The 14,992-nt window shown below is 32.4% G+C and overlaps 1 protein-coding gene across 2 annotated transcripts in view; it reads right to left on the reverse strand.

Annotated features, from left to right (window-relative positions):
• LOC111676846 (protein bric-a-brac 2) overlaps window positions 1-7,462 on the reverse strand; it is a 55,367-nt gene extending 47,905 nt beyond the window's left edge. The window contains exons 1-2 of one of the 2 annotated variants that reach the window (XM_046951106.1): window positions 7,040-7,462; window positions 1,084-3,033 (exon numbers count right to left, since the gene is read on the reverse strand). In XM_046951106.1, the coding sequence (XP_046807062.1) occupies window positions 1,084-2,901 (1,818 nt within the window). In that variant the 5' untranslated portion in view covers window positions 2,902-3,033; window positions 7,040-7,462. The other variant, XM_046951107.1, reaches the window with a different exon arrangement.
• Window positions 7,463-14,992: the final 7,530 nt, after the last annotated feature.

The following is a 14,992-nucleotide window of genomic DNA, read 5'->3' on the forward strand; positions in this document are numbered from 1 at the left end:
ATACTACAGGTTTGTTTTTTTTTTGCTTTTTTGCAATAGTATTTGTTTAAATGATGCTAACACATACAAACAAACTTATGCTTTAAAATGTCGATAAATTGATGTGGATAGCATAAAAGCTAAATGGTTTAACTTCCTTGTAAGAAATTTTACAAAAACTAAATCTTCCAAATTATACTTTTAAGTCACTTCTGGACGATAGTTAAAAGATTTAACACATTTCACAAAAACTAATAATAATGAATGTATTTTACTTAAACAATATTTTTACATTATTATATAAGTTTAAGTTTATAAAAATTCTCAAAGTCTTCTAAAAGTAACTTCTATGTAACACTTAAAGGTTACTACCATGAGTAAAAGTTAATCCTAATTATAAATCAGAACTATGATAATTCGGCGACTAAATTCTTTATCAATTTAATCGCTTTATCGTGTGGAAGATACTTAAAAGTGACTACCACAATGTTTTTTCTAAAGAATAAATTCCTTTTTATAAAAACTTAAAAATTTTAATTAAACTCTTTTGCTTTTTATGCAACGCTATTTGTAACTTTTAAGTTAAATATGATGTGTGTAGTAAGAAGAGAAGAGTAAGTAAAGTCTCTGTTAAAAACTTGAGCATACTTTGGCGTGGCATTAAGTGCGTTAGTTGTGTGTGGAAATAATTTCAAGTTAATGACAAAATTACTTAAAGCAAGCAACTCTATTTATCTGTCTGTCCCACTGACTCTTCGTCACTCCATATGGTCGTACGTCTGTCTGTCTGTCCGTCCGTCCACAACTATTTAATAACAATAAGTAAATAAGTTATTGAGTGATTGCATGTGTGTGTGTAAATGTATATGCGTTTCGTATCCGTCAACATGCAACAGTCATGAGGCAAATGTAAATATTTGTCAAGATAATTTGAAGAAAACTAAGTAAATGAATTAAACTACAACTGCATGTAGGTAAATTGCATTGATTTAAAATTTTCAATTCACTTTGTATTAATTTTATTACAACAAAAAACAAAAACAAATCTAAATACTTAAATATGTATAATGACAGTTGTAGGTAATGAGTGAATAAATGACTTACCCTTTCTTCTTCACGTATCATTTCGGCAATTTCAGGTTTAATTTCCATATCATCATGATGTGAAGATGAGCCGGCGCTACTGGTGGGACCTGCGGAAGCTGAACCCGCACCAGCAGCTGCTGCTGCCAAGGAAGCTCCTAAAGCACTGGCCATGGCGGCATGCGAATGGGCAGCATGAAGCTGCTGTTGGGCGGCAAACTGTTGAGCCGCTGCTGCCGCATGATGGTGGGGGTGATGTGGATTTGCTAAGGCAGCTGCTGCCGCCGCTGTAGCAGCTGGATGCGGATGTATAGATATTTGTGGTGTGGTGGAACTACTGTTAGGTGAAGCTAATGATAGACTGCTGGTTCCAGGATGAGCTGTCATAAGGGATGGCGATAGACTTCTCTCTCTGGCACGGTAGCTTGCTGCTGCTGGTGTGGACGACACAGAGGATCCCGATGTAGCTGAACCCGAACCAGAACTTGAGGAGGAAGACGATGTTGAAGTTGCACTAGCATTAGTAGCCGCCGGTTGATTGCTGGGATTTGGAGAAGCAAAAGGATTTCGCACTATGGTAGAAGCAGTCATTACTATGGGTGGAGGTGTCGTTGATTCGGTAAATTTTTCTCTGTTTTGTGGTGAGGGTGAACGTGACAGGGAACGTGTCCTTAAGCGTTCCTCATCGATCAGTAAACCATCTCTAGAACGCTTGCGTACTCTCTGTTCCGCTAACTTCAAATCTAAAGCCGAAGTAGTTTTAGCCGAAATTTGTATTCTAGCCCGTTTGGCTTTAGAACACTCCACTTTATCCTCGTCATTGTCATCATTTTTAGCTGCCACCTCTTCTTCGTCCTCTTCATCATCAAATACTGTCATACGCTGTTCGGGTATTAACTGTTGAGCCGCCATGCCATTACCATTAGGACTAACCTCCGCTAAACCGCGTATTTTTAACATTTCAGCCACTTTCAATAGAGGATTAATTTGTTCCTGGCTAACATTGATCTCTCCCTTATACATAAATTCCATTAAAGCCTTTAACTCCTGCCATCGTACATCACGCATTATAACAATAGGATGCTGGCAAGGATTGTCATAAAACAAGGCCTGGAAATAGGGTGAGCAAGCCGATAAAATCATTTTGTGTGCCTTAATTGATTGGCCCTCACAGGCTAAAGTCACATCGACAAATGATTCATTTTGCAACAGTTCATCAAAAACATTGGTAAGATTAGTCTGGTAGTTATTCCAGCGCAAACAAAACTGTTGATTATTGCGGGTCAATGCCTCGGCATTGGGTTTAATTAAATTACTCAGCTTTTTGTCAGACAAAAATCCAGTCTGTTTTAAGGGAATTTCCCTTTGCTTTTCCGGCTTAAATGTAAATAAATCGGAAATATGTGTAGTTTTTAAGTGATTGGGCGAAGCTGGTAAAGATCTAGATTTATTGAGTACTACTGCTGGATCCAATTGCATTTCGGGATCATCTAAAGTTGTTATAAAACCCACCACCTCGCTAGAGGTTAAAGGTCTAGGTGGCGGTGATATATCTCTACCCATGGCGGTCTTTATGGATGACACATGGGCGGTATTCTCTATTAGTTGGGGTGTTGTAGGTTTTTGTAATTGTGCCGTCGGCATTTTCGCTTCGAACTTTTCGGCGTTGTGTTCGTTGCTACTCAAAGCATTGGCTTCTTGTGCCATTTTACTGATCTTTTCCATATTACTGAAAATACTAAAATCTTCACCGCTTAGTATTTTAGTTTCAGAACTTTTTATATTATCGCTGTAGTCTACTTTCTGTGTAAAATCAATTATATCTTTTGTTAAATCCATTTTTTAAAAGTTTTGTCTTTAATTGTTTGGGGAAATTATGGTGTTTATACTGATTAATTAGTGTATATTGTCAGTGCATTTTGGGTGAGAGAGTTTTTTTTTTTTTTAATTATTATGCTTTAAAGGTAATACCTGCAAAGAAAATGAAGAATTAGTTTATTAATTTGCGATTTTTAAAAAATTTTACTTAATATATATTATATTATATTAATTTATTATTTCAAGTTTGAAACTAAAGCGTTTACACTAAACCCAAAATAAAAACAACCTTTTTCTATTCAAAATCTTGAAATTAATTAGTTTATTGGCATTGGTCAGAATTTATCCACTTCCGGATTACTGTGTTCACACTATGCTTTAGTAAAAAAGTCTTTAAATGTGCTTTTGACACCCGATTACGAAAAGGAGTAAAACATTATAACAGAACACCTGAAGTCCATTAGGTTTAAATGCTAAAAAGATTAAATTTGCAAAAAAAAATATTTTGTTCATTAAATATAATTTTTTAATGCATCTATCTATATTTTTAAGGTAGTGTCTTATTTGCAAAAGAGGTTAACTCCACAGTCAAATAAAACAAACAAAAAAGGGAAGAATTTTAAATTTTTGCCAACAGAGTTTTCGTCTAAGAAAACTACGTTCTTAAGTGTAAAAAAGTAAACGGAAGCAGTAGAGTCTTATTTGCAAAATAGCTTAAGTCACTAAAACTTTAAAATTGTTAAAACAAAAAAAGATATTGCACATTTTTAGAAAAGCGCAAAATATGAATTATTCGCCGTCAAAAGTCCTCTAAAGAAATTATGGATTCATATTAAAGGTTTAAATGAAGCCTTTTTGCAAAATAGCTTAAGTCACTAAAACCTTTAAAATTATAAAAACAAAACATTGGAAATTATAAAATTTTCAAAAATTGGAGAATATCAATTGCTCAAAGTCAGAGACAAATTTGTCTAAGAAAAAAACGGTCTTTAGTTTAAAAGGTAACAGAAGCAGTAGAGCTTTATATGCAAAAAAGCTTAAGTCACTAAAACCTTAAATTTCAAATAACAGAAAAAGAAAAAATCGAAATTATAAATTTTTAACTTTTTTCAGTCAGTCTTCTAAAAAAAACAACGGTCCTAAGTGTTAAGGGTTAATAGAAGCAGCAGAACAAATTAGCTTAAGTTACTAAAACCTTAAAATTATAAAATGAAAAGAACAATGAACGCAAAATATCACTTATCCGTAGTCGCAGGCAAAATCTTCTAAGGAAACAAAGATCTAAAGTAATAGAGCTTCATTTACAAAACAGTTTAACTCATTGAAACTAAAAAAATGTAAAATGAAATGGAGAGCATAAGAAAATTTCTATAATAAATTTTCAAAATGTATCTAATATCAATAGCTCGCAGTCAGAGACAAAGTCCTTAAAGAAAACAAAAGCCTTTAGTGTGAAAAGGATTAAAACAAGTAGTAGGGCCTAATTTGCTTAACAGCTTAACTTACTAAAACCTTTAAATGTTAAAAAGAAAAGAACAAACATTGCATAATATTAACTTCACGCACACAGAGGTGAAGTCTTCTAAGAATGAGTTTGGTAAAGGTTATGCAGAACATTTTTTTAAAAGAATCAGAATTAAAGAAATACCCGGTATAGATTATAATGCCTAAAAATTTAAATTTAATAAAAAAATAAAAAGTGCAGTTAAACACTTTGACAAACAAAGATCATATAAAAAAACTTTTAAAACGAAATTAATATGCAATCTATAGATTCTTATAAAGCCTATTATGGAAGAATAATATCCACCAAAGCTTTTAAATTAACATCTTGAAAAATATAATAAAAACATTGGAATTAATCACTTTAGCAAATAAGCAAACCTTTATTGCCCAAAAGTGTGCTTTTTTGTTTGTTTTTGCTTTTTTGGACAAAAATAATGGTAATGGCAACTGTTAAGTATCCACACTTGATTTCAATACTTTTATAAGATTTTATGAATTTTTAGCTGACTATTTGTTATTTGTGTAAATTAGTGAAATAAAAACTGCTGAGTTCAGCAGTTGCTTATTGCTACTAAATGTATGAATATTTGTATAAATGTGTGTGTGTAAAAGTCTCTGAGTTTAAGGGTGGTTTGGGTGAACTTTTGTTATGCCTGGCTCATAAATAATAAATTTATGAATACACGCGCTTTCAAAAACACACACAGACACACACACAAACGCTCACAACACATATTTATGTATAAACTCAATAATGAACACAATTTATAAGAAATTTATACATATATAAGAAATTTATACATTTTAATAATTTATTTAATTTAATTAAATTAATTTATTATTATTTTTCTTTCTCTTCTTGTTGTTGTTGTTGTTGTTGATATATTTTTATTGTATTCTGTGTATATAAAGCTTTATACTTGGCGGATTGAAAACTAAATGTTGGAAAGTTTATGTGTGTTTGTGTTTGTATGAACGCAGCATATATTGAGCGCCATGCTTCATTTACGTGCTGCCAGAAATTGTGGTTTCCCAGTAAACAACACTGCTGAACTAAACTGAACTGAACTCAACTGAACTGACTCGATTCGCTGGCTGTTGGGGCTTTGTTGTCTGGCTGAGGATCTATAGCAAGCTGCAGCATAAAGTTTTGTATAAATATATATTATTTGTAATTTCTATACAAGTTTTCTGAAATATTTATGTGCATGTTTATGTATTTTTATTAATATTTAATGCTGCACGTCATAAATTATACAAGTGTCGACATTAAGTACTGCTGCAATGATGTTGAAACTAAACGATAGAATTTTGCGAGGAAGAGCAGGAATGAGTTGCTGATGTTCAGCTTGTTTTTGTTGCTAAAGTTTTGCATTGGTTTTTAATTTATAAGAACAAAAACAAACTAAAAAAAAGTCTTAAACATACACCATCATCAACACCAACAAACTCTTATGCTATAGAAGAAACTTTCAGCAGCAGCAACAGCAGCAACATTTAATAAATTATTGCTTTACTTTTGGCTGTTGCCACCACTAGTGGGGTTTTTCTTTCTCTCCTTTTTCCATAGCTTATAATTTGAAATCTTTATTTTCCACAAGGAGTCACTTCTTTTTGCTTTCTTTAGTTATCTTTTCAGTTTTCTTTTAATAACAAACAAAAAGAATAAATTTTATTGCGCGCCCTTTTGGTTTATTGTTGATTTTTCTTAGTTTTGTGTGTTTAGTTTTTTTATTTGCTGAGATCCTGTTCAGTGACTTCTTAAGCTGATGCACGTTTGAAATTTTATTGTGGCAAAGAAAGTTTTTGTTTGTAATTGTTGTTTTTGTCTTTGCTACAATTTATTTTCAACAAAATGCTCAACGGGTGACCAATTTTATTGCCACCCACTCACTTTCGGCACGTACACTGACATACACACATACACAAACACACGCACTACTATAACAAAAAATATACCCACAACTGCAAATATCTGAGTGTATGTGTGTTTGTGTATATTTTTGGTTCTTTCGTGTATTCATTGTATGTTTGTTTGTTTATTTGTTTGTCATCAACATCTCCAACAACAGCAGCAGCAGCAACAACAGCAGTAATGGCAAAAGTTTTTATTGTGCGCTGGTGGTATGTATGATGGTATGAACAGCAAGCAACACAGCACGTTGTTATTCATTGACTGTAGTGCAGAGGAGTGGGGGGTCACAAGGAGTCATCAGACAGTCAGCCATACAACCAGCCAGCCAGCCATCGAGCTAGTCAGGCAAGCAGTTAAGGAAGCAAAGAAGGAAATCGGAGGTTTGTATGGCAGAGTAGTGTTATAAATTAATAAATTACAATTTATGTGTAACTGCTGAAGCTGTAAGCTGCTGATTTTACAGCGAAATAAAATAAAAACTTTTTCTTTTGAATTTTTGTTGTTGTTTTTTCTTAACACAAAAATCGATTTTTGTAAACTGATGAACATTGCAAAGAAAAATTAAAATTTCATTATGTAAAACAATTTATTAGGTGAGCATTAACTGTTTTCTAAAATCTTAATTTTTTTAAACACCAAGTCCAATTTTTCAACACTATAGGTTTATAAACTTTTACAAACTTACAAGTTTTTATGGAAAATCTTTTATATTTATATATGTATGTAGTATGTATGTACCTTTCTTAACAATCATTTGTTTTTGATTTTTCTTGAAAAACTTTTTTAAAAACACTATTCACTTCTAATAAAAACACTTTGTTTTTAAAATTGATTTGTTTTTTAATAAATATTTTTTTTTTTCAAATTTAACAGTTTAATCTCTAGCAATTGTTTTATTAAACGTCTTAAGTTTAACTTTAAAACACTTGACTAACTGTTTTAGCTGATCTTTAGTTAGATTTCAGTCATTTCGTTCGTTATTTTTTCTTTTCAAATCAAACACTTGCACATGCATTTCTCAAATGGTTGTTGTTTTTGTTTGTGTGTGTTTATTATTTGTTGTTGTATTTGTTTTTTCTTTTTTCATTCACTTGAACATTGCACACGCGATATTCTATTAGAATTTCGTACACACGACGACGACGGTTGAATGTGGACTGATTGTTGTGCCATGAATGAAACTTGATTGTGGTCACACAGTCAGCACACAAACCATGAGTTCAGTGACTGAGCTGCTGCAGTGACGTTGCGTCATAATTGCTCTGAATGCGCTACTCTCTCACTCACGAAGTGTGTTAATATGCGTGAGTAAAAAAAACAATTAATGTTTTAGTTGAGTATCAGTGTGTTAGAGAACACTCACAATGTCTTTTCATTTCATTATTGTTTGTTTTTCTTTTTGTCCTGTCGGGGGTGTGAGTTGAAATATTTTGTTCCGGTTTTTCATTCCATCCATTTGCTTCCATATTATCCGTCCGTCCATCCATATGTTTGTTGCTACAATATGGAATATGAAACAATTTCTTTAAATTGAGGCGAATTTCGGCCTTAGCAATTAAATGGTAGAGAAAACAAGAGTATTTTCTGAGGTGGTTACTATTTTAAGAGAGTTTTTTTTCTCATTCTCATTGTTTTTTACAAAAAAAAACAAAATCGACTTGTTAAAAGTTGTTTAAGCCAAAATCTAAAGATAACTGAATTTTCATAGCTTCATTAATAATTTAAATACAATTTTTATTAACTTAATTCATTCATTAATTAGCCATCTTTAAAACTCTAGAGAGATTAAATTTTCAACTCTATTTAATATATTTGGTTGGTGGAACTAACATAATAATTTGCAATCTGCGAAGACTTAGGGCCTTATGCACACACTACACACTTTTTTCTTATAAAAACAGATTTTAATAACCATTGTTAACATAATAATAGTTTTTTCATAAGTAGGCTTGTTAACATTACTGGTCCTTCGAACCAGAGCAATAGGACAACAAACACAAGCATAATGTAGAACAGTAGTTATGTATTTGTTGCTTTGTGTTAATGAGCTATGCGATCGAGTGAATGGCCTTCTCGGAGAAGTATACAATTTTTTCACTACACGTAACCTGAAATTATCACCAGCGAAGTCTTCAGCAACACCCTTCACCACCTGGACAAAGGAGGTAAACATGATGGATGGAACCCAAATACAGACAGTGAAGATTTTGGAAGTCACCTTTGATAGCCTGTTGATCTCCTTAGCTCATGCCACTGCAATTAAGCTTAGTATGCTAAGCAGCGACAAAGTCTTCAAAGCTCTAGCTGCAGCACTTGAGGAATAGACAAAGAAACCTTGTTTTCTACATAAAAAACAATTAGCCGGTCCAGCGCAGTCTCCCTCGCTGAACAATGAACAAATATTCAAGGTTGCCAAAATGCTGCTATACGAACTGTAACAGGCTGCATCAGCTTCACGAAGAAACGAAGGTCCTCCCAGTCAAGGAACATAACGTCATGCTGGCTAAACAATTTCTTATACAATGTAACCCGAGGAGTCATTCCTTCTCCCCTGAGGCATGTTAGAGGGACCTTCGTGTTTACGAAGATGTATATGTGCAGGATCCCTTGTATCGTAATTCGGTAATTCGTATACAGCAGCTATGAACAACATTCATCAACATCAATGTCGTTCTTGAAGGTCGCCCACCGCCTATAGCAAAAATAGAAAAGAACTTGCCGCGGAAAACAAGAGTTGCTCTGACATAACTGAGAATGTGTACCAGATAGATCGTGACTTCTCCAATATACATATGCCCAGTATGTGGTCAGGGTCCCCATGATATCTACCCAATGAAGTAGAAGTAGCACAATTTCTTGGCTTGGTTCATGAACCCCCAGGTTAAAAATTGTTTATTAACAGTGATCTCTTCACTTTTTTTAAATCAGATCGATTCAGAATCGATTATAACTAGAACCAATGTAAATTTTGTAAAAAGGTCAAAGCGTGACGATTTATATTATGATTGAACAGCCATTGGTAATGATTTGGTATAAACGTGATATTATTTGGATTTTTTAAGCGAGGTTTCTATTTCCGAGGATTTATTCTAGACAAGTTTGATTGTATATGTGTTTCTCTAAAATATAAAAAGTATAGTCTATAGTCTACTCTTTAGGCCCCAGTTTGTAGCAGGGCCGGATATACTTAATTAAAAAATTTGTGCAGATAATTTCTAAACCATCCGCGCCCGCATCAGGTAGTAGATTACTTCGCCTAAGTATTCTTTTATTTTTGGGATCAGTTTAAATGTCCATCTTCCTTTCAAAATTTCTTTCAAACTCTTCCGTCATATTTGCAAGGATTTTAATCTTTCAATTTTCGAAATCTTTTTGCAGCAAGGTGAATTTTTTGTTCATAACTCACCTGGCTTTATTTACTATTTAGTAAGAAAGCTACGCCTTCTAAATGAATGTCGTAAGTGATATATTTAACTATTTACTACAATGTTTATTGCATCTATCATAGATCTTATCTTCCGGAATCCGTATTGACGGAGAGTCCACCCTTTGCTTTTTTATCCTGTCAAGGGAATCAAGGAGACATATGATGAGGCTCTTCCAATTGTTTATTACGTTTCGGAATTAGAACTTATGTCAGTTTTTTCACCTTCCTGCGAATGTACCTTCTTCCAAACATTTTTCGGACATTTTAGCTAATATCGCTACAATTTGGTCCTGGGGCCAATAACTGCAGTTATTGGCTCATATAATTTATACTTGCATCAATCCTTTAACCATCATTATTTTCTAGAAACATGGACCTTATTCAACCTTATTCAACAACCAATAAAGGACGTATGCTGATGGAAACGGCATTTTCTTGTGAGACACCGAGACAAAAGAATTTAAGAATTTGATCCTCCAGATAAAAGTCCATACAAGATTAGAAGTAATGTGAACACTTATACACACGCAGATAGTAATCACATTAAGATAATGACGGTTTTTTAAAATAGCATGACCTAGGCAGGGCTGGAGTGAGTGATTTGTTAACTTTAGAACAGTAACAACAACATCAACTACAAAATTGGATTGGAACAAGTTTTCAAACACTTTTCTTCATCCTGAAAAAGTTTCTTAGATTTATGCACTTCTAGAATTAAAGATCCTGTACATAAACATTCAGGATCTAATGATACAAGAAGATGTTTATGCAAAAATGCTAAACTAACTTAAATAATTGGTGTAATTAAAAATTTGGAAAATTTGCAAAATAACGTTTTTTTTAACGTCAGTTTTCATTATCAATTAATTACTAACATCGCCATGTAATTAATATTTTTCATACACATACACACTATAAATTTAACATAGATTTGTATGTTTGTAATGTAAAACTGTATAGATGCCTATGTATATGTATATTTAACATTGCTAGATATACGCAGAAAAATCATTAAAATTGAAAAAGTACCTGCTACTCACATTTCGTTTTTCTTTCTTTTTTTTTTAATAATCAAGTGGCAAAGAACAGTCTTAAGATATTAATTGCAACTTTTTTGTTAGCCAATCGTTGTTGTAGTTGTTGTGTGTGAGTAAACCGTTACAAAGAAAAGGATAGAAAGGGTTGCAGAAATGTGTCTAAAAATTTTACACACATTTTTCTACATACAACAGGCGTAAGGATATAAATGCTTATACAAGTGTGTATATTTTTTTTACAACACACTTTGTATGATGTAAAAAAGTGTGTGTGTGTGGGTATGTGTGTAGTTCTGTGGATTTATTGGGTGGGTATGGTTAGTATTTATGGCCAACATGCTAGCTACTGTTTTGTTAATATGTTTAGTATGGGCTGGTGTGTGTATATGCCTTGAAATTCTTATCTCGTATTTGCAACAAAAGTTTTTCTAGTTTTCTGCCTAGTAAATATGTATTTTTTTTGTCGTAACAATAGTTTGGCTTCCAAGGAATGAGTAAGAGTGGAAAGAAAAAGAAAACATGCATATTCACCTACGAACAAGAACAAGTTAAGATTTAAGCCACGCCTTAAGAGTAAACTCACACACAAATGCTCATACCCATTTAACTACCTGCTGGCGGCGAAAAAAAGTTTCTTTTTTTCTCGTTTTCTTTATAAATTTCTTCCCCATTCTCATTAAAAACTTATAGTTTCATATGCCCCAACCCAGAAAATATACCGACACATACACACATACATGGGTAAATGTTTACCTTTGTACACTCTCTTTAGTTGGGGTATGATACTCTTAAATATAAAAAGAGCAAAACAATTTTATTATAATTTACTTGTAAGAGTCATTTTTCTATATAACTTTTTGAAGACAATAGAAAAAATTGTATTTGCATTTTATTATATGAGTTTTACAACAACCACATTAACCGTTCTTTATCACAATTACACACAACTACACAAATACTGTGGGAATCTTGTGTGACGTCATGGAAGAGGTGGAGCTAAATGTATTATTTTTATCGTTTTATGGGCCAAAACGGGTGTCTCAAACAGGACACTATTTACAAACAACACAAAGGATGATGGCAGAGTAAGTGTGGTGAGAGAGTCTGTGTGTGTTTGTGTGTGTAGGAAACGCATACAATTGTTTATAAAATTATATTTGCTCCATCACGTGACTCATGACAATAACAACAACAATAGCAACATGTATGAATCCATGGATGGATGAATGAATAAATGTATAGGCATTACCATCACTATACACATACACACTCACACAAACATTTATATTTTATTTCACATGACCTTTCTCTATTGCTGCTCTATGAATATTTAAATTGACAACAAATGTTGTATGTATGTGTGTGTGTGCGTATAATTTATTTATATTAAATAAATATATACACATACATTTATACTATTGCTACAAACAAATATAGGCATTTGTATATAAATATATATTCATTTGTATTTTTTATTGTATATAATATTCTGGCACCTACACACACACACACACTCATACTTACACACAAATAAACATGCGAATTAAAACATTCGTAATGTCACTTATATATATATATAAAAAAAGTTGCAACCCACTTCTTTGTCATTGGCAGATCGGCAGAGGCCTACATGCGCCCTGATATACATATAAATAAACACACACACGCATACACATTTAAATATATAAAATATTTTATTTATATATAAATAGAATATATAAATTTGTATTTTTCTTCAGTGTTATTAATCAATCTTTCATCTCTTAAGATTTTCAAATGAAGAATGAATAACAGATATGTAAATAAGAATGCTTAATTCAAGGCCTCTTTTGTGATATAAGGATCTTGAAAAGTCATTCTATATGTTTTTAAAAGTTCCTTACTAAGACTCATTTATTTCTATAATGCATTCTTATAACTTGAAATTGCTGTAGATTCTTTCTGATTTTATTGGCCTCGGAATTGATTCTGTAAGAGTGTCATTCGCTCCATAGAATGGTTCTAATAGCAATTTTTTCATTAATAATAATTCACCCTCTGAACTGATTCTACGATAATGTTATAGAGTTGGCTTTCGTTCCATATAATGAGATATACCCAATTTGGTAATGTATGCTCCAAATAATCTCTAGAATAAGGTTTCAGGTTCTCCTTTGCGCTAAATAAATAACACTTTCCAACTTTTTCAGAATAAAACATGTAAGAGGTTATAGACGGTCGAGGTCGACCATATAATACCCTATTTATGAATAAAATGTGATTTAGTTTTCATAATAAATCACAAAGTTGAATTTTACCTTGCCTCAGATATACTGCAGCCATTTATTGTTTAATAAAATTGTGGATATTAAGGTAAAATTTTGATGGTGGCTTTTTAATGAGGCCCTACAATTATAAAGTGGGCTAGTATAGAACTTGGTTTTGCAGCTTTTTGTTGAGATAAAAGTATATGCATCATAATTAAAAGCCCTATTTGACCGATAGACCGATGTTAACTATTTTCAATAGGCTGCATCTACGGTACTCTAAAAGATTCTGTGCCAATTTTCATTTAATTATCTCCAAAATTGCTACCTGTGGTTTGATTACAAGGTTCACAAGCCCTATATAGGAGTTCAGTTGTATGAGGGCTAGGTGAAATAATGGACTAATGTCCCTTGAACATTAGAATATCATGTACCAAATTTCATTGAATTATCTTAAAAATTGAGACCTGTAGTTTGATTACAAGGTTTACATGGACAGACGGACGGACAGGCGGGCGGTCATAGCTATATCAACTCAGATATAGATTCTGAGCCGATTGGAATACTTTAAGGTAGATATAGGTCCAATATGCATTACAAACATCAGCACAAACCCAATATACCATTCCCACTAAAGTGGCGTAGGGTATAAATAATTCCATGCTTTAGAATACTTACATCATCCTAGGCAACGTCATATTTAATTCTATTATCGTAAGATCTTTCACCTTTTGCGATATACTAAAAATTTATTATAGCTCCGCAATTTGATCGATAGAATTGAATTAAGAAAATACAAGTAGCTTCCACTTGGGAATTGAAAAACTTTCGAATAATCTTTTAGATATCGCAAAAAGTTTGACCTATTGCGATACCCTAAAAATGTATTATACCTCAACAATTTCAACCGATATATCAGTATGGCCTCCGTTAGATTAGTGGTAAGTGTCCCAGTCTAATAGTTTAATAGACCGGATGGAGGTTACATCCTCAAAACAAGTTAATTCATAAATGATAATTGTTCGAAAATTTTAAATCTGAACTGATTCTATGAAAACTTTATGGAGTTGATATTTGTATTATAGAATGATCTGCACGAAATTCAATAATATTTGTGAAAAATTGTTCCAATTAATCTCTAGAATAAAGTTTTTCAAGGACCAAAAGTGTAAGGATTCTCTCTCTTATTCCATAAATCCTCGAAACTACAAAAAGTACAGGGAATTAAACAACTTTCCGAACATTTTATTCAGAATAATTTTTATTTCATGGTTTTGAATAATGATAACATCCAACGTCATATTTAATTTCATTTTCTTAAGAATTCTGACCTATTACGATATCCCTTAAAATATATTATACCTCCAAACTTTGATCGAAAGTTCAATGTGGCCTCCGATAGATTAGTGATTAGAATTCTAGCCTAGTGGTTTCGATCCTCACCTGAGGATCACCTGTAAAGTTTTCTGCATTATAAACACAATATTTGTTTTAAGTCTGTTCCGATTGTGGGTACAAATCTATGATTTTATATCTTCTGCTAAAAAGAGCCAATTCAGTCTTTGGTGTATCAGGCATTTCGACTTTCTTTTTGTGAATTTTTAGTCTGCAGGAAAACTATGAATATCTCTATAGCTTTTTGGCGATCATTTGGGATTTTAAGGATTTCACAATTTGTGAAAATAAAGACTTAAATCGAACTTCATCAACATTATTGTAAGACGAATCGTTCATATAAAATATTTGATTATAGAAATAGTGGAAATTAAGAAGTAAAAAGTAATAGTTTTTAAAACTTTGGCTTTTTAATAATGGCATTAAAATATTTCCAAGAAACCTGTTGATTAAAAGCTTCTTCACAAGACATTATACGTTCGTAAACCTGAGAAAAGATCGTTTTACCAATTCCAACGTTAAAAATGTTAAACCACTTTAAGTTTAAATCTTATTGCAAATTTAAAAGACGAAATTTTCAAAATAC

This window comes from Lucilia cuprina, chromosome 5 (genome assembly GCF_022045245.1).
Source record: "Lucilia cuprina isolate Lc7/37 chromosome 5, ASM2204524v1, whole genome shotgun sequence".
In the NCBI taxonomy this organism is placed as follows: domain Eukaryota; kingdom Metazoa; phylum Arthropoda; class Insecta; order Diptera; family Calliphoridae; genus Lucilia; species Lucilia cuprina.